The 25,610-nt window shown below is 41.8% G+C and overlaps 1 protein-coding gene across 1 annotated transcript; it reads left to right on the top strand.

The window, feature by feature from the left end:
• Window positions 1-4,035: 4,035 nt before the first annotated feature.
• Window positions 4,036-24,803, top strand: CHAF1B (chromatin assembly factor 1 subunit B). The gene is made up of 13 exons (XM_009492595.2): window positions 4,036-4,170; window positions 9,408-9,540; window positions 10,283-10,400; window positions 11,947-12,050; window positions 15,485-15,581; window positions 17,287-17,371; window positions 18,397-18,490; window positions 19,121-19,190; window positions 19,269-19,360; window positions 20,860-21,022; window positions 22,165-22,587; window positions 24,069-24,160; window positions 24,668-24,803. The coding sequence occupies exons 1-13, from the start codon at window positions 4,045-4,047 to the stop codon at window positions 24,787-24,789; spliced, it is 1,719 nt and encodes a 572-aa protein (XP_009490870.1). The 5' UTR covers window positions 4,036-4,044; the 3' UTR covers window positions 24,790-24,803.
• The last annotated feature ends 807 nt before the right edge of the window (window positions 24,804-25,610 follow it).

Genomic DNA, 25,610 nt, shown 5'->3' on the forward strand with positions numbered 1-25,610 from the left:
GGGAAGCATCCTGATGGACCATCAGAGAGAACAAGCTGGTGTGGCATATCAAAAGCCAAGGGTAGGATTCCTGGGTGACCTCTACCCTGCATGGAACGCCACCTGAAGACCCGAAGGCCTTTTTTCAGGGAAGCCCAGTGCTGAACAGGATTGACATAGAGGTTCTGTGTGTATATGAATGCGCTTATATATAAAATCTCAAAACACAAATTGTTGCAGTATTAAACATATAGTCTGCCTTAAGAGTCCTTCAGGCTGAGATGCGAGGGTGCTGAGATTTGTATCTGAAACTCGCCTTCCTGGCAGAATGTACTATGCTGAGTACAAATGGGTCAGACTAGTAAATCCTTGATTAGCTAGTTGAATGGAAGTACTTTGAAAAGGAGGCATGTTTCCTTATCTGTGTTGTTAACAATTACAGAGTGAGCTAAAGCTGAAAATGTTCAGATACAACTTGTTTATGCTATCTTAAAGTTTAGACATCTTTTATTATAGGCAAGATAGGGGAGTCCCTCTTTCCCCCCCCCCCCCCCTTTCTTTGGTAAATGTTTTACAGTGACTCTAAAGCCACTAGTTCTATGCTCGAAGGCTCATGCAAAAACTTCCTTGAAGAAATGGTACCGAGAGAAATTGCTTTACAATGGTGACAGTATTCTCAGCCAATTGCATGTTTTTCTTTTGAAGTCATCAGGAATGAGAAGAAAGGTGGCAAAGACAGCAAATCCACCTTTTTACTCTGGGGTGGTATTTGTCATCTAAAGAGTGATCAAGAAAAATGGTTCTTGCTTATAAGAAATTAAAAAAAAAAAGGAAAAAAATCATGAAATAGCTTTCAATATGTTCATTCCTAGGAAGTGTCTCTTTTTTTTTTTTTTTTTTTATAAAGCCAACATTTTTGGCTTTTGCACTGCTACTGTCCCGGTTTAATTAGAGTACGTTCCTTTTAGTTGTAGTTCAGTCACTTTCTTTCGATGGACAGTATTTCAATTTTCAGACGCTATCTATTCTAATATGCCAATAAGGGTAATGCAATACTGTTGTACTTTATAATGGATAAATTGAATGTTTGATTTTTGAAGAGGTGGCTGTAATATAACTGTTTGTATGACTTTTAAAAATTTTATATTTTCCATTTATTGTTGTGTAGTTTTCCATTTCTTAATCATTATTTATTGTGTTTCATCAGACTCTGTAGTGGAATTTCTTATAGAGAACTGGCAAAATATAGCATATGTCTATATTAAAAATGGCAAATTTACACTTTGGAGAACAGTGGACTAATGGAAATGGGTTTTATTTACTTGTTAAAATGTATTTTTTGTAAAAAACAAAAAACTATATAAATCTGAGTTTGCAGGATCAAAACTTGTATGTGATCAGATGCAATGTTTTTGTTTATAAATAAATACTATGCAGAATGGCTAATGTTTCTGGCTTATTTTAAGTATTCAGTCTTACGAGAAAGCCATCTCAGTCTGGTTCTGAGCAGAAGACTTGGGCACGCCAAGCATGCCCTCAGACCAAGGCAGGCATCCTAACTGAGCCCCAGACCAGCTGCCTGGCTGTGCTTCTTCAGAGGGTCGGTTTTGTACAGAGAAGTCTGTTACCCAGTTACAAGACCATTACTGTAACAGGATTTGGGTCAAAACTGTTTGTCAGGGCCTTGTTAGAGAGTTGTTGTCTTCGTGGTACTAAGGCAGAAGTGACAGGAATGCGAAGGTAAGAGTCGGGAGGTGGGACCACCTACCTCCTCGGGTGACAGTAAGCTCTTGGATCGGATCAGATCAGCTCTGCTTGGGAAATTTTGCCCTTAGGCTAGTTCATCAGTTCCCCAGCATGAGTGGCTCAAGTTCTTTCAGATGCTTTTCTGGCTTTTTTGTGGCTGAGGCAGACCGTTCTTCCCTGACCGGTACTTGATCGCCTGATACAGACGACTATGAAAGAGACTGCAGTGTGCAAGGTACTGTTGTGGGAAGGGTTGCACCGGTGTGGAAATGTTCTGGCTTTGGAAAAAGCAGTGCTGTTATAATCCAGGGTATGTGTTAACTGAATTTCAAGGAAGTTCCTGGGTTTAATATAGGGGTGTACTTCCACGCGTTCTGCTGCGCGAGAGAAATGTCAAAAAGCGAGCACAAGGGCTTGTAACTGTCCTGGCTTTCTAAGCCTAGTCATACTTGCATGGGCATCTTCATTGCCCTTGAATTAGAAATCCTCTTTCTTTTTTAAAAAATATTTTTAAAAAATCTAATCTGTCTGCAATAAATCTTTGTTTGTTCCCTTCTGCTTTCTCATCTGTTGTGTTAGGCAGTGTAATAACTGGCGAGGTCTTCAGAGTACAAGTTTTGGCCTTAACCACCCAGCCAGTGTTTCTTTTCTCTGTCGGTCTTGGGAAGAAGGCGAGAAGCAGCATGGCCATAGGTGGTGGGGGAAGAAGGAAAAGCAGGTGCCAGTTTCTAAGGATGTAATTTTTTTATTATTATTATTTCAAATGGAAAGGTTTGCATTGCAAAGAAAGGGGAGTTTGGGGGATTGGTTGCCCTTTGACCGGTCTAAATGTAGAAACATCTCAAATACAGCCATACCTTTTTTTTTCTTTTGGGGAGGGGGAAAGCTTTGGGCTTTGTTAGTTTCGGTTTGGTTTGGTGGTTTTGTGGTGGTTTTTTTTTTTTGTTTTTTTGGTTTTTTTTAATTGGAAGCAAGCAAGGGCAGGACAAATACATCCCAGGCAGAAGAAAACGCAGGCAAAAATCGTGGCGAAAGCGGCAACGCTGCCGAGTTCGTGCACCTCCCGCAGCGTCCCCCCCCCCCCGCCATTCCTGCTTTTGAGGAGGGGGGCGGGCAAGGCTGCCAAGTGCTGCGACAGCGGCGCCGGCAGCTGCCTCCGCCAGCCGAAAAAGGGGGCGAGCGGGGTTTGGAGGGGGTGTCGAGCCCGCTGGGCACCGCCCCGCCGGCAGCTGCGGGGGCTCGGGGCAGCGGGCGGGGCCGGCCGGGCCACCGCCTTCTCGCCGCTCCCGCCTCCGGCAGGGGGCGCTGCCGCACGGGCGGGCGGCTCCTCAGGCGGCGGCGGGCAGGCGGCGCGCATGCGCGGGGCGGGAAAGGCGCGCCCGCGCTGGAGGCCGGCCGGGGCCGCGCGGCGCCGCAGGTAGGGGCTGGGGGCGCGCGGGAGGACCCCCCCCTAACCCCCCCCACCCCCGGCCGTTAGTGGCGGTTGGGGCGGTTGGGGCCGGCGGCGCTCCCGCTGTGCTGCGGGGAGAGGGGCCGCGGCGGGAGCCCGGCGTTTCTGTGGGCGGGAAGCGGGGGTACCAAGTGGCGGGGAGTAGGGAGCTGGCCTCGGCGCGCCTAGGGCTGCGGCCCGCGGGCGCGCTGGGCTTCGCGTGGCTGATCCCCTCAAGGCGTCGGGTATCGCCGGTCCCCGGCGGCGGGGGGTGCGAGGCTTCTGGGGCTTTGGGGAGCGGCCCCCGCTAGCGGTGCCGCCCGGGGGGCGGCTGAGGGGCGGCTCTGGCCCGCGGCGCCTCTGCCTTCCTCCGGCCCCCGCCGGGGCCTTCGTGCCTTGGCCTTTGTTTTGGCTTCTCGGTGCCGCGCTGCTGGTACAGAAGCAGTTGCCCCCCCGGAGGGCTGGAGGGATGCGCGTCGTGCTGGCCTGGCGCTGCCCGGCGGGGGCTCACCCCCGGCAGGAGCCGGGGTAGGGCAGGGCAGGGACAGCTGAGCGAGGGGGCTGAAAGGGAAAAACTGGGGTGTCTGCCCTCGGGATTTTCTGGTTTTTGTAGCCCTGCCCTGCGCTTTTGCCACAACATTTAATTCCACTGAGAGACAGGGCTTTAATGGCATTCTTTAATGGCATGGTGCAGCGCCCAGGCAGTAACTAGCCACAGTAAATCGTAGTACTTAAAAATGGTGTTCCTTAAACCATCTTTCTGTCAGTTTCTGCAGTGAAATTGTTACGGGATCTGTCTGCAGTGCTTTCAAAATCTGCACTAACTTTGATTGCTGTAATCGTAAGAAACAAGAATTTATCCAGTACTTGCTCTGTTTTCTTTAGCAAATATGAAGGTCATCACTTGTGAAATAGCGTGGCATAATAAGGAGCCCGTTTACAGCTTAGACTTCCAACATGGACCTGATGGGAGGATCCATCGGCTGGCCTCAGCAGGTGTGGACACAGCTGTTCGTGTAAGTTTCAAACCTGTTTATTTTGGTGTTGTAGCATGTGCAGAGCATGAAGTGGCTTGTTAGCCAAGCTGTGAGATTATTGAGCAGTACATGACACTGGTGGTGGATGGTTTAGGGAAAGAGTGTGAGATTGTACATCTATATATGGAATGACTGTTCCCCTTGCATACTGTCTTTGAGTTCTGCTGCTGAGTGTTGAACTGTTATTTTTAGAAAATTACCTGCATTGACTACTGGATGATATTACTGAGTACTAACTGCTAATTTAGGGCACAGTCTTGTGGGTTAATGAGAAACAACTGGTTTTAATTTTTTCATGTTCATCAAAGTTGAACTTTATCTGCCATTTTATAAGTAGTCACTCAGCAGTATGAGATCTTTCTACAGCCCTTTTCACTCAGCTTCACATGCAACTCTCCAAAGTAATTTTGTGTTGGTAAACTTTGTTAATCAGTTGTTTGATCTTCTGAGAATCACTTATGAAAATGTTGAATAGCACAAACCCCAAAAGATGTGGCTGTGTAAGATTCACCTTTGCAGAATCAGGCAATTGTTTACTGCCTTCCAGATTCTTAATGCACATGAGGACTGTCCTCATCGTTCAGCGGTCTGTTGGTTTCTCTAAAAGCCTTAGCCCTATTTGGAAAGCTTTGGGAAACTGAGTGCACTGGGTGAACTGCGTTCTTTTTATCTGCATGTTAGTCAACTCTTTAAATAAAGTTGGTGGACAAGTGAGGCACAATTTCCTTTGCAGAGAAATACATTGACTCATTTTTTTTGTTTATTTTTCTTTTAACAGCTTCTCTGTATGGAAGGTAGACATAGTGGTCAGAGGTTTTTGGGTCACCATTAGAGTGCTTCTAAACAACTGACACACGTGCATCCCCTGTTTTTTGGAGCTGAGAATGAAACAGAGTAGGTTACCCATCACCGCTGGTCTGTTCATGTCACATTTGAGTTCCTGTAGGTCTACTTTGGTATCTGGGCCTGGTGATTTCCTGTAAAAAAATTGGGTTGGTTTGTTTACTAAAAACTCTACCGCCAACCTTTCAATTTGAGACAGTTCCTCAAACTCATCCTGCAATAAAGAAGGGTTCCAAGCTGGGACCCTCCCTGTAGCCCGTAGTAATGAGCTCCAATGCAAAAAATTCATGTAGGTTTTCTGGTATGTGTGTATGTATCTGTCTATCTATTTATCTGTCTTTGCATGGTAATTTTACATTTTGATTACCTTTTAGGCCTGCTCGTGTTCTGTCAGGCTTCCATTGTGATGTATTTGAAGAAGAAATAAAAAATACTGTCATAAGCTCTCATTACATGTGGTGTAGGCACAGACAAAGAATAAGGTGGTTTTTTGTATTACTGCTGCATTTTCTTCTGAACAGATAAATGGTCTGTTTTAGCAGAGAATTTGAGTTATAAAAGTCAGATCTATACTTAAAATTTGGAATGCCTGGATTGGATCCAGATTTGTTCCTCAGAATCCTCAGTGCAGTGTTTTGTGAAATATGCCAGTATTTGTTAATGTATTTATTACCAAGTTATGAATGGTAACTGCTATGATATGTGCATGATTGGAATGCCTCTTTCTTTTGGAGATGATAAATGGGATAAATGTCATTAAAAATGAGGGGTTTGCTCCAGTAACTGCAGCCAAAACTTTTCCCTTTGTCACTGGCAAATTGACTTCTTACCTGACAGTGTGTACGTTTCAGGGATTTTGGCTGTATATATAGGTTACTGAATATATATTTAAACCATATCTATAAATATACATGTTTTAGGGCCAGAAAATTTTCAGTGTTTTTTGGCATAAAGGATACTGCTGCTACATCTTCTTTTGGAGGACTATTGCATAAGGAGGGAAAGCGGGCAAAATTACAGAGCTCTTTATTCAGGCTGCTTCATTGTTTGATATATTCCTATTAAGGCCTGGTTGTTGGGGTTTTCTGGTTTGTTCTTTTGTTTCTGAGCTGAATTGCATCCAAGAGCAGATTATTTGAAACACATAATGGGATTTAGCTATCTGTGGCCTTAGTCCCACGGGATAAGGGATGTAACAGTGTTGCTTTCGTGGCTGACTTGGTTCACAAGTAGAGCAGTAGGAGCGGCATCGCTATATCCTGCAAAATCGAGAACAAGTGGGATCAGGAATTCTTAAGCCAGCATTGCTGGAAAAGTGTCCATATCATGCAGCTGTCTTAATGCTGTGGTTATGATCACTGGCGAACTGGAATAATTGTAACTCTGGCTCAAATCATCTGTTTTAAACTGGTAAATCCATTGACCTTCAGGGTGTACCACAAAACTCGTCAACTTGCTCAGACTTCTGAAGAGAGCTAATACGTTTTCTTTTCTCCTGTAGTAATCAGATTTGCGGTTGACAAACTTGTTAACAAGATACTGTAATTCCACAGTATTGAATTGTTGTATTTATCAAATCCCCTTGAAACTAGAGGTTGTCAGTAAATGAAGAGAGAATGATGTCATGTGTTTGGTTGGGGTTTTTTAATTTTTTGGAAATACTCAACAATATATTTCTTCAGACTAAAAAAATAGTGCAATATAATTACAGCTTGTGGTTGGGTTGACCTTGGCTGGCCACCAGGTGCCCACTGAGTCACTCTGTCACTCCCCCTCCTCAACAGGATGGGGAGAAAGTACAGTGGAAAAGTTCATGGGTTGAACTAAGGACAGGGACAAGGACTAACTACTGTCATGGGCAAAACAGACTCAGCTTAAGGAAATTAATTTAATTTATTCATAGAATCATAGAATTGTTTAGGTTGGAAAAGACCTTTAAGATCATCCAGTCCAACCATTAACCTAACACTACCAAGTCCATTAACCTAACACTACCAAGTCCACCACTAAAACAATTAAGGGGAGAGTAATAATTTTACGTTTCCTGGCTTGGTGGCTGGATTATTTTTTAATGAAGGTAAAAACTAGGAGTCATTAGGGTTGGAAAGGACCTCTAAGATCACCAGTCCAACCATCAACCCAACACCACCATGACTACTAAACCATGTCACAAAGTGCCACATCTACTGGTTTTTGAACACCTCCAGGGATGGTGACTCCACCACCACTCTGGGCAGCCTGTTCCAATGCTTGACCGCTCTTTCCGTGAAGAAACTTTTCCTAATATCCAATCTAAACCTCCCCTGGTGCAGCTTAAGCCCATTTCCTCTCGTCCTATCACTTGTTACTTGGGAGAAGAGACCAACACCCACTTCACTACAACCTCCTTTCAGGTAGTTGTAGAGAGCAATAAGGTCTTCCCTCAGCTTCCTCTTCTCCAGACTAAACAATCCCAGTTCCCTCAGCCACTCCCCATAATACCTGTGCTCCAGACCCTTCACCAGCTTCGTTGCCCTTCTCTGGATGTGCTCAAGCAACTCGATGTCCTTCTTGTATTGAGGGGCCCAAAGCTGGACACAGTATTGAAGGTGCAGCCTCACCAGCACCGAGTACAGGGGCACAATCACCTCCCTGCTCAAGTCAGGATGCTGTTGGCCTTCTTGGCCACCTGGGCACACTGCTGGCTCGTGTTCAGCCAGCCATCAACCAACACCCCCAGGTCCTTTTCGGCCAGGCAGCTTTCCAGCCACTCTTCCCCAAGCCTGTAGCGTGGCACGGGGTTGTTGTGACCAAAGTGCAGGACCCGGCACTTGACCTTGTTGAAGCTCATACAGTTGGCCTTGGCCCATCGATCCAGTCTGTCCAGGTCCCTCTGCAGGGCCATCCTACCCTCCAGCAGATCAATACTCCCGCCCAATTTGTTATCTGCAAACTTACTGAGGGTGCACTGAATCCCCTCATCCAGGTCATTGATAAAGATATTGAACAAGACTGGCCCTAAAACGGAGCCCTGGGGAACACCGCTCGTGACCGGCTGCCAACTGGACTTAACTGCATTCACCACAACTCTCTGGGCTTGGCCACCCAGCCAGTTTTTTACCAAGCCATGAGTACACCTGCCTAGGCCATGTGCTGCCAGCTTCATAAGGAGAATGCTGTGGGAGACTGTGTCAAAGGCTTTACTGAAGTCCTGGTAGATGACATCCACAGCCTTTCCCTCATCTACTAGGCAGGTCACGAGGTCATAGAAGGAGATCACGTTGGTCAAGCAGGACTTGCCTTTCATGAACCCAAATTATTGCCAAATAACAGCAGACTAGGATAGTAAGAAGTAAGAACAAAACTAAAAACACCTTCCTCCCACCCCTCCCTTCATGCCAGGCTCAACTTCACTCCCAATTTTCTCTGCCTCCTTCCTGCCAGTGGCGCAGGGGGACGAGGAATGGGGGCTGTGGTCGGTTTGTCGCATGTTGTCTCTGCCGTTCCTTCCTCCTCACTATTCCCCTGCTGTGGGGTCCCTCCCACAGGATACAGTCTTTCACAAACTTCTCCAACATGGGCCCTTCCCATGGGCTGCAGTTCTTCAGAAAACTGCTCCAGCGTAGGCCCTTTCCACGGGGTGCAGTCCTTCAGGAATGGAGTGCTCCAGCATGAGTCCCCCACAGAGTCACAGTTCCTACCAGAAAACCTGCTCCTGCATGGGCTCCTCTTCACAGGCCACAGCTCCTTCCAGGAGCCTGTTCCAACATGGGCTCTCCACGGGCTGCAGCTTCCTTCAGGGTACATCCACCTGCTTCGGCATGGGGTCCTCCACAGGCTCCAGTGTGGATATCTGCTCCACCATGGATCTCCATGGGCTGCAGGGGGACAATCTATGTCACCATGATCTTCTCCACGGGCTGCATGGGAATCCCTGTTCTGGTGCCTGGAGCGCCTCCTTCCCCTTCTTCTTCGCTGACCTTGGTGTCTGCAGGGCTGTTTCTCACACTTTTCTTACTCTTCTCTCCCAGCTGCTGTGCAGTGGTTTTTACCCTTTCTTGAATACATTATCACAGAGGCGCCAGTGGCAGGACAGTCTTGGAGCCAGCTGGAACTGGCTCTGTCCAACATGGGGCCAGCTCTTGGTATCCTTTCACAGAAGCCACCCCTGAAGACTTCCCCCTGCCCCAGTTACCAAAGCCTTGACACATAAACCCAGTACACAGCTGTAGCTCGTAGGGGGAAAATTTGCGGTGCCACTGCAGCTTTAGCTCTGAAAGTTTTAGATAATAAGTTCAGAATGACTGCCCAAGAAGTAAATTGTGGATTACTGAAGTGGTGCATATATTTTACATCTTGTTCCTGAAAACTGTCTGTAATGCTTTTGTAACTAGATATGGAAAGTGGAAAAAGGACCAGATGGAAAAGCAATTGTGGAATTCTTGTCCAACCTCGCCCGCCATACCAAAGCAGTAAATGTTGTGCGCTTCTCTCCAAGTGGTGAGATCCTAGCATCTGGAGGAGATGGTGAGTAATAATGCATAATGAAGCTAATATGAAGAAGCTACGTTTATGCATCTGTTGAGTGAAGGGCTAAAAAACCACAAACCCAGTACGGGAACTTGTTCATACCCCTCTAACATTTCCAGCTTTAGACTCACATATGCCCTCCGATTATAGTTAGTAAATGCATGTCATGCCGTTCCTAAGTAACTTCTTGTCACTGGCTGTGTGTCTGAGAGGCACTGTTTTCCAGATACAAAGTAATTACTATACCCATTTCCCAGTGGGGAGGTTGAATGGATTACCTAGTGTCATACTGGGAAGCTGTGGCAGAATTTGTAAATTTAGGCTTGTCTGTCCAGGGCCATGTGGGTTCTTCAGTCACAGTAAGGACAGCACTAGATAGGTGAGTGCTTCCTGAGGCAGAGCTGAGTGTTACCTGTCTTAGCGGAAGATTTTTTCAGAAGTGCAGAACCAGAGCCAGCTCTAATCAAAAGCAGACTCAAAGCTAAGCACTTAACTCTCATCTTACATCTGGAAATCGTAATCTTTTTTTACTAAATAATTAAAATAAAAAAATACATCGATTAAAATCAGTAGCTCCCACTGGAAGCTAAAGCAGTCTAGCACCTACTCTTCCTCACGACAAAATAAGAACTGCTTTTCATGTGTCTTACATGAGGTAATTGTAATGTTGAACTAAATGTACTGCATTAACAAAACAGTGAGTGGGAAAGAAAGAAGTTCCATATGATTTCTTCTACAGATGCTGTTATTTTATTGTGGAAGCTGAATGATAGCAAGGAATCAGAACCATTAGTTTTTCAGGATGAAGATGAAGCTCAGCTCAACAAGGAGAACTGGACAGCTGTTAAAACTTTAAGGTAGCTTAATATTTTATGAGTATGTTTTCTGTTCAGTGTTTTTGATTCCCCAGTGGCTTTTATCATCTGGTACAGTCTTCGGTTCAGTGTATGTTGAACTTCAATGCTGTGTAAAATTTGCTTGCTCTAATACTCATCCTTTTACTGTCTTCTAACATTTTTTTTGATACAGTGCCAACCTACTTCTGTTAAGGCAGAAGATTGGGCATTTATGTGACATAACTGATGTGCTCTGAAATTGGTTCCTGAGATTTGCAGTCACTTAAAGCTTAGCACAGAGATATATAAAGTAAACATGAAATTTTATTTATTAGCTTTATAGTGGAAATTTTGATCATTATTAAAGCAAAAAGCATCAGGATATTAAATGATTAATGCAATTTTGTCAGATGATAGTTGTGAGGCTTGACCAATCTTTTTCAACTAGTTTGTTTTAATAGTTGAAAATCTACTGTATTATACAGTTTTTGTTTCAAGTGTACAATGGTAAATAGAATATACACACTGTGCCTGCTAAGACTAAGTAAGTATTAGCTGACAGCGGTTAAGGCTTCAAACCACTGCTGGCAGTTGGACTACAACAGTATTCTGTTCTCACTCTCAGCTGAAGACTGAAAGAAATTAGTGGTTAAGCACCCTCAAGTGCATTTTGGATGAGCAATATGTATAACTGCCTTGCTTTCTGTGTAGTATCTGTTAAAATTTTGGTCTCTTATCTGTCTATACTGATAAAATCATTACGAATTTACCTTCTTCACAAAAAATAAATAACTCTGCTATCCGTAACTGACACATTCCTTGCAACTGCTGAGGTTTATGTGAGAACAGTTGCAAAAGTGCTAGTGGGATTACATGAAGGACCAGCATGATCCTTTAGGAACATTAGAGTTAATCTCTTAAAGCAAGCAAACAAACCAATCCAATCCCCCTTCCCTAAGCTTGGTGTTGCAAATATTTATTATTAAAGGTACCATACTATGTGATAATCTTCAAACTACAAGCAATACAAATTGTTTTTGATGGAGCCCTTCTAGGTGGTTCTGAATATCTTGCAATGTTTGTTCAACTGTATCTAAACCAACCTTAATTTTCTGTTTGATGTGGTTCTACTGAGTATGCATATTTGTTCACGGCTTTTATGAAACCCAAAAATATGCAGGTAAGTTTTCTTGAATAGTGACACTTCCTAATTGCTTCGGTGTAGTGTTCTATTTTCTGTTTGTACAAATCCTACAAACTTTCATTTGCAGAACTCTAAGTACAAATTCATAAATTATTTCAAATGCAGTGTTTTCATTGTCTATGAAAAAACTGTTGAAAAGGGAGACTTATTTTGAGAAGTAGGATGTGCTTTTTTAAAATGTTCTACTGCCTTCAGAATATGGAAGTTTTTTTAAAAGCTGAAGGTCATAGTGTTCATTTCACTTCAATGATACTTTATTTGCCTCTGACTTTTTTTTTTAACCTAAAAATGTACAAAACTCATTTTTACATGTAGCTGTTAATTTTTAAATTAATAATTGGTTTCTTCTCTTCTGGCTTCTAGAGGCCACTTAGAAGACGTGTATGATATTTGTTGGACCTCAGATGGAAATTACATGGCATCTGCTTCTGTAGATAACACAGCTATAATGTGGGATGTCAATAAAGGTAAATGCTACGTTTATCACTTGCAGCTCCAGTCCTGATGGAAGTGTCTCATGTATTTACCAAAAGAGTTGAAAGCATCTTCTTTTGTGAGAGAACAGTCTGCTTAATTGCTAGACTTCTGGGATTGTGAGGCAGATAGCCCAGCTTATAAAGATACCCTCAGGCAGCAAAATTTACACATAAGTAATCTCTTCATCTTGGAGTAGTCACGAAGTAAATTTCACCCAGTGTTGTCTTCCCCCCCAAACTCCTACACAGGCAGCTTGTATACTACTTACCTCACCCCACACCCCAACAAACAAACAAAACTTGACTGCTATCAGGTAACTAACTATCTAGGTAAAAAACAGGAAGCAAGTATAGGATGCAGGCTCTGTTTTGCCAGATGTGACTTTTGTTTTTAGGCTCCATTCAGCAAAACACTTCTGTTCGTGCTCATCCCACTGCAGTGGGATTGCTTGTATTCTATAGAAGTTCTGGTAGTAACCAGCTAGGTTAGGTTGCTTTACAGTGGCTTAATGTTTTCTTGTTAGCAGTGTACTTTTAATGTGGAATTACTTAACTTGAGAGAAAGTTAACCTTTTTTTCCTCACATTTCTAATATTTAGTGTCTAATTAAACGAAAAGTAGAATCCAGGTTAATTTTTCAGTGCACACACACATGAAAATAAGAATGTTCTGCTGCTGACATTTTTTGTGTTCTTGGCTTGGATGCTTAATGTCTGTCCCATCTGAACTGTTGCATATACTCCTTCCAAAAGTCTTTACCATAAATACATGAACATTCAATTAAGAGTGTGTGTGCTCAGAGCATAAGGATGTGTAGGGGCATTGTGACCAAGTATCTTTTGCATCTTGGACTGCTTTTAACAACTTTAAAGGGACATATCTATTAGACTTATTACTAAAAAAAGCTGGATGGCCTCTTAAGGTGATGTATGACTTATATAGAATCATAGAATCATTTAGGTTGGAAAAGACCTTTAAGATCATCCAGTCCAACCATTAACCTAGCATTACCAAGTCCACCACTAAACAAATAAAGGGTATAGTAGCCACCCCACGCCTCCTGGCTTGGTGGCTGGATCATTTATAATGAAAGTAAAAACTAGGAATCATTAAGATTGGAAAGGACCTCTAAGATCATCATTCCAATCATCAACCCAACACCACCATGCCCACTAAACCATATCCCAAAGTGCCACGTCTACCCATTTTTTGAACACTTCCAGGGATGGTGACTCCACCACCTCTCTGGGCAGCCTGTTCCAATGCTTGACCACTCTTTCCGTGAAGAAACTTTTCCTAATATCCTATCTAAACCTCCCCTGGTGCAGCTTGAGCCCATTTCCTCTCATCCTATCACTACCTACTTGGGAGAAGAGGCCAACACCCACCTCACTACAACCTCCTTTCAGGCAGTTGTAGAGAGCTGTAAGGTCTCCCCTCAGCCTCCTCTTCTCTAGGCTATACAATCCCAGTTCCCTCAGCCGCTCCCCATGATACCTGTGCTCCAGACCCTTCACCAGCTTTGTTGCCCTTCTCTGGACACGCTCCAGCAACTCAATGTCTTTCTTGCACTGAGGGGCCCAAAATTGAACACAGTATTCAAGGTGTGGCCTCACCAGCACCGAGTACAGGGGCACAATCACTTCCCTGCTCCTGCTGGCCACACTATTCCTGATACAAGCCAGGATGCTGTTGGCCTTCTTGGACACCTGGGCACACTGCTGGCTCATGTTCAGCCGGCTGTCAACCAACACCCCCAGGTCCTTTTTGGCTAGGCAGCTTTCCAGCCACTCTTCCCCAAGCCTGTAGTGTTGCATGGGGTTGTTGTGACCGAAGTGCAGGACCCGGCACTTGACCTTGTTGAAGCTCATACAGTTGGCCTTGGCCCATCGATCCAGAGTGTCCAGGTCCCTCTGCAGGGCCATCCTACCCTCGAGCAGATCGACACTCCCACCCAGTTTGGTGTCGTCTGCAAACTTACTGAGGGAGCACTCATTCCCCTCATCCAGGTCATTGATAAAGATATTGAACAAGACTGGCCCCAAAACAGAGCCCTGGGGAACACCGCTCGTGACCGGCTGCCAACTGGACTTAACTGCATTCACCACAACTCTCTGGGCTTGGCCACCCAGCCAGTTTTTTACCCAGTGAAGAGTACACCCGATGTAACATGTAATGTAATAAGTAATGTCTTCCATTCTCAATGCTTTCTTTTAGCATGCAGTTAATGCTATGGAGGGCATTTTGTGTTTTCTAGGCAGAGAGACAACTAGGAAGTATTAAGTCATTACTGGAAAACGTAGGCTTTGTGATTGAGGTTGTAGGTACAGCGAAGGAAAAAGTTTCAAGGATAGCTTCCAGTAATACCGAGATTAAAAGATTGCATGGTTTTGAAAAAAAAGGCTGGAAGAAAATGAATAGTAAAAATCCATTGGGCTGTTTAGGTGAAAGAGAATGTCAGTAGCTTAAGAAGTCCTTGAGGTACGAACTGTTGGCAACTTACAGGGTATCCTGTAGAAATACCACTACATGTTTGCTCTGTTCTTATACTCTGGCACCTGTTGTTGGCCACTGTCTGAGACAGAATACTGCAGCAGAAGGACTTTTGGTATTATGCAGCATGGCCTCAACCCTATTTGTGTAATCTTTTTGAAAAGCTATTTGTCAGCTTATAGTATTTCTTTGCAACAAAGCAACATTGTACTGACAGAAGAAAAACCTCTGCCTCTAGTATTCAAACCAAAGTATTTAGTGAGGTTATCACAACGGTTTGGATCTGAGACATGCAGCTGTGGAACGTCAGTGGGGTCAGGGAGCTGATGTCTTTGAGAGGTCTTCATGACAGTAAGCTATAGAAGAATGTGAGTTAGCACTACTGTAGGATTGTTTCTGAAAGCCGCCCATGTGTAAGCGTCAGTCAGCATGTGTGTAGTATTTTTTTTTTTTTCACTGCCTGCTCAGCAGAGTAGGTGAGTTTGTACAGCTCTTATCTAGAGCCTCGCTATCTAGCCCCAGTTGATAGTTATGTTTTAATGCTGGAATTTCTGGCTCGGTATTCAGCCAAATTCAGTTAGCTGTTGAACAGCTAGACTTGCCTGAAAAAAATTCTTCTAAATCACAAAGGTTTTGAAATACTTCTGTTTTTGAAATATACTCATCTTGCATGTTTAACACCTAAGCCAAGCTGCTTATCTGAGTTATTTTGTAGGGAACAAGCCTTAAATTGGCATGTCACAATTTACTGTACTTGTGAAGATTCTAGAAATAAAGCACCTATTTCCGATATTCTTATCAGGTACCATCAAGTTAACAGTTTGTGTGTTTAAAATTGATTTTGAAATGTTTCATCTTGTTTTATTTCTGAAATGAAGTAATGTTTTAAAACACACTTGAATTTACAATCTGGAAACTGTTTGTAATTTCAGGACAGAAGGTTTCAATATTAAATGAACACAAGAGTTATGTCCAAGGAATAACCTGGGATCCTCTAGGCCAGTACATTGCAACTCTGAGTTGTGATAGGTGAGCTGTTGGTCTAAGTGTTTTGCCTTAGTGTTCTTTCTTACTTCAGAATGAATTAAAAGCAAATGTGTGGGATAAATGTGATTTTTCTTTTAATTCTATTCAGATTCTTCTGTAAGAAGGTTGATACGAAATTAAAATGATGCTTTAGTTAATCTTTTGCTTGTGGTAAATTATTCCTGAAGTCTGAGTGTCCTCTCTAAGCAGCAAATTAGTTTATGTAAACTTGTGTAGAAATTTTTCTTCAGGAAATAAATTTTCATGATATAGGTCATTAGAGATACCAAATACAGAGCGCTGCATTCCCTGGTTGTTCATGAGCTAGTAAGTTTATCCTTGTCATTTTACAGAAAGATATAAACAGGTTAAGAAATCACCTAAAATCTTTTTCCATTGATATCTTTCTTTTGTCCTCTTGCTCCCTCCGTTGCCAGCAGTTTTGTAAGTGATGTCATTGGGAAAGCAAAACACACACTTCATAAACTTGGCCCTTGTCAGAACTTTGAGTTGAGCTTAAACTGTTTAGGGCATGTGTGCTGCTCTGAAGGGTTCGCAGCTGGCTAATAAATGCATGTCATCTGGCACCTGCTGCAAAGAAAATTACTGTAATAGTGGAAAAGTAGTTTTGATTTAAGACTTGCAACAGGTTCAGAAAAATGTAAGTTAATGGTGACTAGGTCATTATGAGCCTCTGCCTTCTGATAATCCGTTATGTGAGATTTGTGTGGCTTTATTAAAATGATCAGCAGTGAAACACAAGTAATAGAATGATGCACAAGTTTTTCTTGAAGTCGCAAGTGAGGGCATGAACTAATCTGAAGAGGGGAAATCTCCCACCCCCTCAGGTTTCAGACACTTTTCTGCAAGGTTAGTGAATAGCATCAGCTCAGCTGGAGTCTAACAGGAGCCAGGCCAGTTGCCAGGACTGGCCACTCACTAGCCGGGGTTAGGGAGACCTCTTCCCCCTTTTGGCAGACCAGCTTAGCTGTATGACATCCAGAGCCATAGTTCCACAGCTGTCTCAAGCTGTTTGCCACAGCCTCACCTTCTAGTTTCTTTTCCTAACTCTGTCCAGGCCTCTTTGTGGAGCTGTTTCAGCACATTAAACTAGCAGAAACCTGTCTGTTTGGGGTTTTCTTTTCCCCAGAAAACCCATTTTTTTGCCAGCCTAACAAACCAACATAACTTGGTGGAGGTCAGAGCTGGCAGAAAGGAGGGGATGGTGGGACAAGCAGTTGGGTTTTCTTAGGCTACCTGCTCTTTTAGTGAAATGAAGTCAGGGGAGTTCCGACGTTCTGTACAAAGATGTACTCCAGTTTGCGTTTATTCCAAAGGAAACTGAAGCATAGAGTTGTAGCTAATTGTCTTTGAGGTGAGTTCCCGCTCCGCAGGAACATAATGGCTACTACAGCACAGGTAGGAATGGTGTGGCTGTTCACTGTTTGCTAATTCCCTCATACCTCCACAAATGCGTATTCTGGTACTTCACAAACCTTATTGAGTCAAGTAATTGTCAGTGATTCATTGGTTATTTAGCCATCAAAACATGTCCACCCAGTGGTGTCTCATGAACAGAGTTACAATTAATGTGCGATTGTCATTTATGTTTGGCAGTCCTGACTGAGAAGTGAGGTACTGTAGTGCTTGTGTGAAACTTGAGGTGAAAGGAAGCTGTTCATAGCTAACTGTGCTCTGCACTATGTAGGGTCCTGCGGGTATACAACACGCAAACCAAGCGCGTAGCCTTCAATGTTACCAAGATGCCATCTGGATCAGGAGCTGAAGGAGAGGTACATTGTTCTGCTACTAATGGCACTAGAGAATGCGCTGGGCACTATTTTATATGAGTCGTTCTATTCTATTAAACCAAAAGGGCAAATATTTTCCGTTCAAGTAATCCATATATCAGATATTTTTTTCTCTATCTCACCTTCATGTTTTGTAAATAGAGACCGCTTCAGGTTTCCTCGAACATCACAGAAATTTCTAAGAAACAACACTTGCAAGTTCAGCTCATTAAAGTAGTAACACAGTGCCTTTGATTGTAAATGTTAAAAATAGTGTGGAAAAAATAGTATGCATAGTGAATTCTTAACAGGAAAAACTTCAAACATGTCTGTCAGTAGCTATAAGTATATTAATGGATAATACATAACAATAATATTTTAAAGTCAGCAGCCTGAAATTTTCAAAAAGGGAGTCTGACTTTTAGGAAAAACACGAATTAGTGAAAATTTAGGAAATTCTCTCTAACCCTAAGAGGGAAAACAAAGAGCTTTTTTCCTCCAAACAGTTCTAAGTGATAGTAAAATAACACCTCCACGCTGGCTGTAACCTTTTTAATTCCTTGTATTCCTTTTCTTTTTTTTTTTTTTTTTTGTGAACACATTTGTAACAGTTTTATAGAGACTAAAGAACAGACCTGAGAGAGGTCATTTTGCTATTATAGAAGTTCTCTTTAAACCTCTAATACTAGAGTTGAAATTAAATGCCTAAGGAACAGGCTTTTATGTTGACTGTTAAATAATGTTGTTCTGCAGGTTGTTACTATTTTTTGATTACTAGTCTAATGTGACTGCTCTTGGAATGTTTTGATTAGTAGCTGAAGAGGGATTAAGGACTATTTTTAGCTGTGAAGAATTTATAGCACAGCAGAAAGTGAGTTTGAAGGAGCCATGGTTTTTAAAACATTTATCTTCTAAATAAAAAGAAGATAATCCATCAGGTTGGATTGTACAACTGCATGTTTTTTCTCATTTGAATTCCAGCTGATACGTTCATGGCACTTTACACAGTCATATTTTCAATGTTACAGGCTAGGAGCTATCGGATGTTTCATGATGATAGCATGAAGTCATTTTTCCGCAGGCTCAGTTTTACTCCTGATGGCTCCTATTTACTCACTCCAGGTATGTGAGAACATGTGCTATAGTTTACATTGTATCTATTATGCTCTAGTTTGAATGTCCATCAAGATTGCTTTAAAACTGCTAGGGGATGCTTATTTATCTTAATTATGCCATTCCTCATTCTTCCTATTGAAGAAAATACAGACTCCACAATACGCTTCCGTTAGTAGTCCAGAACATCAACTTTCTCCTGTGATAAAAGTTACATTTATGGCATTTTTCTGAACTGAAACATGTGAATCGTGACAATATAACTCTGTTAAAATAGAAATGAAGAACAATGAGTGGTTTCTTTTGACTGGTCTGTCTTTGTTTGTATCCTTTCTTAAGAACATTCTGCAGTCATAGTAAAAATAACATTGCAAGGAGGGGATCAGTTTGCCCATATAAGCACTGCTTTTATAGATGTCTGGCAACATCAAAAAGAAGCTTTGATGGGGAAGTATATAAGGGAAATAAAACCAGCACTAAATAAATATTTGGGATGCCTTTTTAAGTTGTGTTCAGGTTGCACAGCTCTTGCCCAACTGACAAGCCTAATTCCTGAGACGTAGAATGTTCATGGGCATAAAGTGTGTACTCAGTACCTTTTTGAGTTGATGAGTAATGTTTTAACCTTTATTTTTGCAGCTGGCTGTGTTGAATCAGGAGAAAATGTAACAAACACCACATATGTTTTCTCCAGAAACAATCTTAAAAGGTAGAGTTTAATAAGACCAAAATATCTTTTTAAAAAAAAAAAAGTGCTGTTTTCTGAAATACTGATTCTTTATAAAAGGCCCGTGGGTCACCTGCCATGTCCTGGAAAGGCAACTCTTGCTGTTCGCTGCTGCCCAGTCTACTTTGAGTTGAGAAGAGCATTTAATAAAGGTACTGTAAATCCTTCAGGGAGTATGATTCTACAGCAAATATGTGAAAAGGCCAATGTGGCCATTTACTATTTTATGCCCTGGTCTTTTAACATTCTGTTAAGATAGTGTTATACCACATCATATAGAAGCTGTTTCCACATCATAGAAGCTGTTTCCTGATTCTAAGACCCTGAATTCACCTTAAGTACCTTGTGAGTAGCTTTTGATGTAGTTGGTAAATGTTCTTACTTGGCCTCTTAGGCTACAGAAACACTGTTTAATATTTTTCTTTAACTTTTAACCATTTTGTGTGAATAAAAGTAAATAACTTGGCTTAGCACTAAAGGAGCGACCCAGTGAAATATTTTCTGTTAGTCTCAACTACCCACATCACAGAAGCACCAGAGAGTTGGTGTAGTTTGCAACAACCATTGCTGTTTATTCAAGGAAGCCAAACCTGAAGCAATGCTGGTGTTACTGGCCAGAACAGGAGTTCTGATGTGGGGAAAGGATTGCATTAAGTTGCATGAGAACTTACCTGGAGATCGAAATCCAGCCTTACTGTGAGCCCAGTGGGTCCAGGAGTGTTTATATTTTAACAAGAGCAGTCTTACTTTGGTGAAAAGGCAGAGCTTTGCTCCTTTCTTTAGAGGGTCAATTTGTAGTATTCCTTACAGGATTTAGAGATTACCTGTTGTGTTCTGTATTTTCATCATAATCTTTAACTCCATTGTAATGGTGTGTTGCAGAGTAAGGAGATGAGTGTCTGCTGTTGGTCTTTGTTGCTCCTCTAAACAGTGTTTAGTTTCTGCAGCAGACACCCAGAAAAGTCAAAATCTATGGTAGTCTAGAAATCTATAGATGTGATGAGTACCTTACTATATGTTAATGGCCTGTCTGCTTCAGTGCATAGCTTCCATAATCATTGTAGAGCTGAACGGGAGCTCTGTATGCTAGGAATTTCTGAAAGCAGCTAGCTAGCACTCAGCTTCCTGTGGAAGTTGGAATAATCTGCCCTTACAAAGAACTAATGTTGCAATGATAAGACTAACTAGGAGCTGAACCCAAGATAACGCAAATAGCGCTAAATCCATTGTTTTGACTGAGTCATACAGAATATTAATGTGGTGGTATAAATTTGTTGTGACCTTGATTTGCAATATATCCTAAGGTGTGTGTGTTTGGGCTTTTATACTAAAGTGCATATAAATATGCTGAAAAATTTCAGCTGGAAAATATATGACAAACTTTACAAAATAATAGCAATCCAGGTGGACAAAACTTCTGCCACTTTCTTTGTCTTAAGCTAAGACAATAGAGGGCAAACTTCAGGCAACAGAAATGTTAGTGCTTGACATTAAACTTTGCATTTTATAGAAATGCTGTCTTCTCAGCCATTATCTTGACACGGATTAATAATGAAATCTTTATTTAGATTCACGACTAAGCTAGTACAGTTACTACCTTGCAATGAATACTAGAGAGAATTCTCAATGTGTTCATTTCTTTGCATTCTAGATGAAATCAGTCAGAAATCAGCTCCTGCCCTATTTAATCTGCCCTATCGATTGGTGTTTGCTGTTGCTTCAGAAGATTCTGTGCTTTTTTATGATACTGAGCAGTCCTTCCCCTTTGGTTATGTTTCTAACATACATTATCACACCCTGAGTGACATTTCATGGTAGGTAATCATTATATTGTTAAGACTTATTGTGATGGAAGTGTCCTTTTTACATGTTGAAGTTCTGCACGTCTTGTGTCTTCCTTTATTTTTATGTTTCGTTTATGACACACATGTGGTCACTGTCATTGCAGTGTCTGAACAGTAAGCTGCCTCTTTTTTGCCCCGTAAACTGGAGAATTATGGTTCTTTTACTGGTCAGGAAACAAGGTGCAAGCACCCTGAGGACAAGCAGATGAAAGTTTTTTATGGAAGCTAATGTATTTGGAGCCCATGAAAAATACTTACTGTTCAGGCAGCATAACTAGTAGTAATGAAGTCACTCAGAGGTTTTGCAAGTCACCTCTCTGAGTTCAGGTGTCTGTATCCTGGCCAAATTCTGCTTTATCTGTACAGTTCTGCTTAGTGATTCTTCATGTATGGGATGAAGTAATTTATCTGACTTGATGTGCGGAGTCAGAACTGGAGCTGCAAATTGAACCCAATTCTTGAAATCAGGATACACCCCTCTGCTGGACAAGGCTTCTTCTCTCATGCCTTTCTAACCAATGTACCTACGCTGAGGACTACAGGGAGGCCTCTTTTTCAGAAGTTAGAATTGGTGCTCAGACACTGTGAAAACAATTGTGTGCCAGGAATAGGGAAGAGAGTAGAAAATCAGGTGGTTTTAATCAGTGGTGGACATTACTTGGTGAAATGAGCATGGAGGGCCCATTCAGATGAGCACCACAGTGATCCTGAGCATTGCCTCTACTTAGCACAAGGAGGACAGCTAAAGAGCTTGAACTGCTCCATTGGTCTGAATGAGGAGAGTTCAGCAATATTTCAGAAACTGTGGCTGAAGATTTGTGTACCTGCAATTGAAACATAATTTGTGCCAGCTCAAGTGCATGCAGGTGCATTACTGGTGATCACAGACAACACTAGAGAGATTAAATCAGATGCGAAGGCCAGAATTGAGAATCTTTTATTCATTTAGATTGGATGTCTTTCACTTGACTGCAGTTTTATTTAAATGTATACATGTACTTGGGGAAGGGAGGAGGAAAAGACAGGTACAGCATGTGTTATAGATGGGGGGCTGAGGGTTAAAGAAAAGTTCTGATCATTCCTCTTAATGGAAAAAACAAAATCACAAATAGGTCCAGCGATGGAGCCTTTCTTGCTATTTCTTCCACGGATGGATACTGTTCATTTGTTACCTTTGAGAAGGATGAACTGGGAATACCAGTGAAGGAGAAGCCACAGATAAATGTCAGGACTTCTGGTGCAACAGAGAAGAAAGTGAAGAAGAGTCAGTCGCACAAAGTCATTTCTCCAGGTTCTAGGCTGACAGAGGGGACTCCTCCCAGAAGGGCCACAGATCCCAGCACTCCCACACTCCAACCTAGAACACCCACAGCTGCTGGTAAGGACTTGCCTTCCACACCTGTTGGCATAAAAAATGTTCCAGTCTCATCCTCAGATGAGAGGAAAACCAGCCAGCCAGCCAGCCAGAGCACTAAAGTAAACCAGCCCAGAAGGATTACTCTCAACACTTTACAAGCATGGAGCAAGACGCCAAGGTGAGATTTACATTGCCATTTCCAGTCGTAAACACAAAGGCCAAGACAAGCTGTGCTTATGTTACATTTAAAGAGTTGGGGTTTAGACATAAATTCCCAGCCCTGTGTCTTGGTGGTAGCTGACTTGACATGGAACTTTTTGTTACAGTTGTATTACAACTGAAATTCAAAATGTCTCCTGAATCCTAAATGTACAGCTTTTATATTTCTGTCTGAAATGTGAGGCAGTAGCAAAGTTAACCTGACCGTTATGCCTTGTCCATATGGCAGCAACAGGTGTCTGTCTTCAGGTCCCATTTTCTGTACAAAGATGGTACCTGAAGCCTTCAGCTGACAAGAGCTATTTAAAGACTCTTCTGACAAGAAATATTTTACAAGTAAAGAGTGCAAGTTGAGACAGGCCCTCAGTGTGCAGAGTCGTGTGTGGGACTTAATGCACTGACTGAGGTTATTTCCTAAGGTGAAGATCTAGGTTTTTAGAATAATCCATGTATTGATTGTCAAACAGCCTGGAATATAAGATCCTGAACTGGTGTGCAACAGTAAGGAGACAGCCATGCAGTTAGAGATCTAGACCTTGTCAGCCAAACAAGGCTATTTTATAATTAAAGGAGATTATTATAACTTCTCATAGGAAAGTGTTAATTAGTAGGTGGCTAGGGAGGAAGTGGTGAACAAGAAAGCAGGATAGTGGATTTCATCACCAACTGCAAAGAAAAATCTTGGAGATGATGGCTTTCTACACACCAATGTTCATTTGTACTGGAACTAACAAGTCAAAAGGTTATAGGTAATCGAAAGTGACTTTTGTCTGGAGGGTGAGGTGACTGATGGAGCTAATAAATCTTTTTATTTTTGAGAGAGAGAGGAACTATGTTTAATCATATCAACTGATTATTTCATGAGTGTCAGCTTGTAGTAGCATGCATGGTGCTACTTGTAAGACTTTTTTTTTATGGTTCAATCCTCTGCTGGTTTTGTGCTTAATTTTTAAGTGCCACCCAGAAGACATTTAGCAGAAGAAAATAGATTTATAGTAATTGTTAGTGGACCTCAGTGGGCAAAAGAATTCCTTAGAGTTTTATGACTCCAAACTGTTAACATGGAGAGGGCTAGGGAATAGTAAGCTCTTCCAGTGGAACTGGAAGCCTTGCCAGGTGCCAAGAAACAGGTTAAAATCCTTGCCTTTGCAGCCAGTCTTAATTTTAAAATTGACCAAGATACTGTGCTCTGAAGGTGAATATCAAGCACTGTGCCACATATAACATATGCAAAAGTACTTTCTAGTGGAAAAGATCACTAGTGGTATTTAAAGTGCTTCTAAAAAATACTCTGATATATAACAAGAAGAAAAAATGCATAGTAAAATATATCTAAGCTACATTTAAATTTAACTGATTCTATCTGAAGTAAATCTTTAAATAAAGTATTTGTGGAAATTATGGCTTTAAAGCAATTGAACTGTTTCTGCTCTTTTAAAGGAGAGTAAACTTGATTCCACTGAAGCCAGATGTGCCAACCTCTGCATATACAGATACAGCTCCTATACCTTCTTCCTCAGAACAGGAACATGGTAAGCTTTTGTGGCTATTAATATCCGGCAGAGTCTTCTGCCAATCAGTTCTTTCCATGATAGACTTCTGTTGTAAGCTATAAGCTTGTAACACAAGCACAATCAAGCACAAACCTAAACCTAGTTGCAGATTCTAAAGCTTCTTCATTGTCTTGGTGTGTTTGAAAGGTGTTTTTGACAATATGAGATGTGTTCTCACTGCGGCTGCTCTTGGGCAGCTGCTTATGTGACAATGTCACTACAGCTTTTATAGTAATGGGCGCATTAGCTGACACTGAAACCAAGAAGAGTAAATTCACTTGGATGTAATGTCCTTCAGGTGAGTTTTAAAGACCCTTGTACTTTCAGCACATTATTGTTTCAGATGCTGGACTCTCAAACCGGGGTTGTGTTGTTTTTTTTTTTTTTTTTGATGAGTGCTGAATTGTTTGTGAATTCAGCAAACCGATTTACTTTCTTAATCTGGATTTACTTAGCTTAAATGATTTTCCTATCTGCCTGTTTCAGAGAGGCCTTTACCATCTGATGACAGTCTTCAAAATCCTCCAGCACCAAAACGTCCTAGAACTGAGGAAATGTCTCTTTCTACATCTGCTGAAGATCAAATCAGCTGTGATTCAAACAAATAAAGGCTAAGCTTTTAGTAGACTCTTCACAGTCTGAAGGTGATGCACTCTGAGATATGGCTGCATTTCTTTTTGCAAATGTTAAAGCCTCAATTCCTGATTAAAGTACCATATGCATATTTAACATAGTGCTGTGAAGAAAGAAGCTGGCAATAGAAGACACAGATTTCAGGAATGTAGCTTTGCAGAAGAGGAAATAGTTGGGAAGTGATTTCTAAGTGCATTTCCACTTGAAGACAGCATTCTTCAAGAAATGCCAGAGCTTAAGGAAATCAGGGGAATCTGGGTATCAAAAAGCCATACAGTAACCCAACAGTCTCCGTCAAAGTCCCTCAGTTGATGTTTACAAAGTATTATGTCTTCCAGCAACCTATCTGGCAAAAGAACAGAATTTCTAAGGACTTAATCATAATGATTTGATGTGGTTTAAGACCAAAACCAAAGTTTCATTCAAGGATCTTGGCTTATATGTTTAGCAATGTGCAAGGTAATTCATACTCTTCCGTACATGTGGAATGGAAGCTGATGTTCACATGCTCTGAATGCAGCAGCATACCATGACTGATATGATTGAAACAGAAATCAGAACTTGTAACTGCAAGAAAGCAAAAGGAAGAAACCCTCTGAAGAAAGTTCTTAATTGTTTACTTTCTGTATTTAAAAAAAATGCAGACATGAGATTTTCCTGAGGCAGCAGAGTTTGAGTGTACACATTCAAAGTTTCCTCCTTTTCATTTTTTCCAAATCTTAAATACCTTAGCCAATAAAATATAATATAAATCGTATATTAAACTTGTAAAAGTTCGTTTCTTTTTAGAATCATA

Source organism: Pelecanus crispus, chromosome 1 (assembly GCF_030463565.1).
Source record: "Pelecanus crispus isolate bPelCri1 chromosome 1, bPelCri1.pri, whole genome shotgun sequence".
Lineage (NCBI taxonomy): Eukaryota > Metazoa > Chordata > Aves > Pelecaniformes > Pelecanidae > Pelecanus > Pelecanus crispus.

Bases quoted from the DNA above. Each gene is read 5' to 3' on its own strand.
- CHAF1B (XM_009492595.2), top strand. From the start codon at position 4,045: ATGAAGGTCATCACTTGTGAAATAGCGTGGCATAATAAGGAGCCCGTT. The intron at 19,191-19,268 runs GTAGAGTTTAAT...TCTTTATAAAAG, and splicing joins TCCAGAAACAATCTTAAAAG to GCCCGTGGGTCACCTGCCAT. The intron at 19,361-20,859 runs GTACTGTAAATC...TTTGCATTCTAG, and splicing joins GAGAAGAGCATTTAATAAAG to ATGAAATCAGTCAGAAATCA.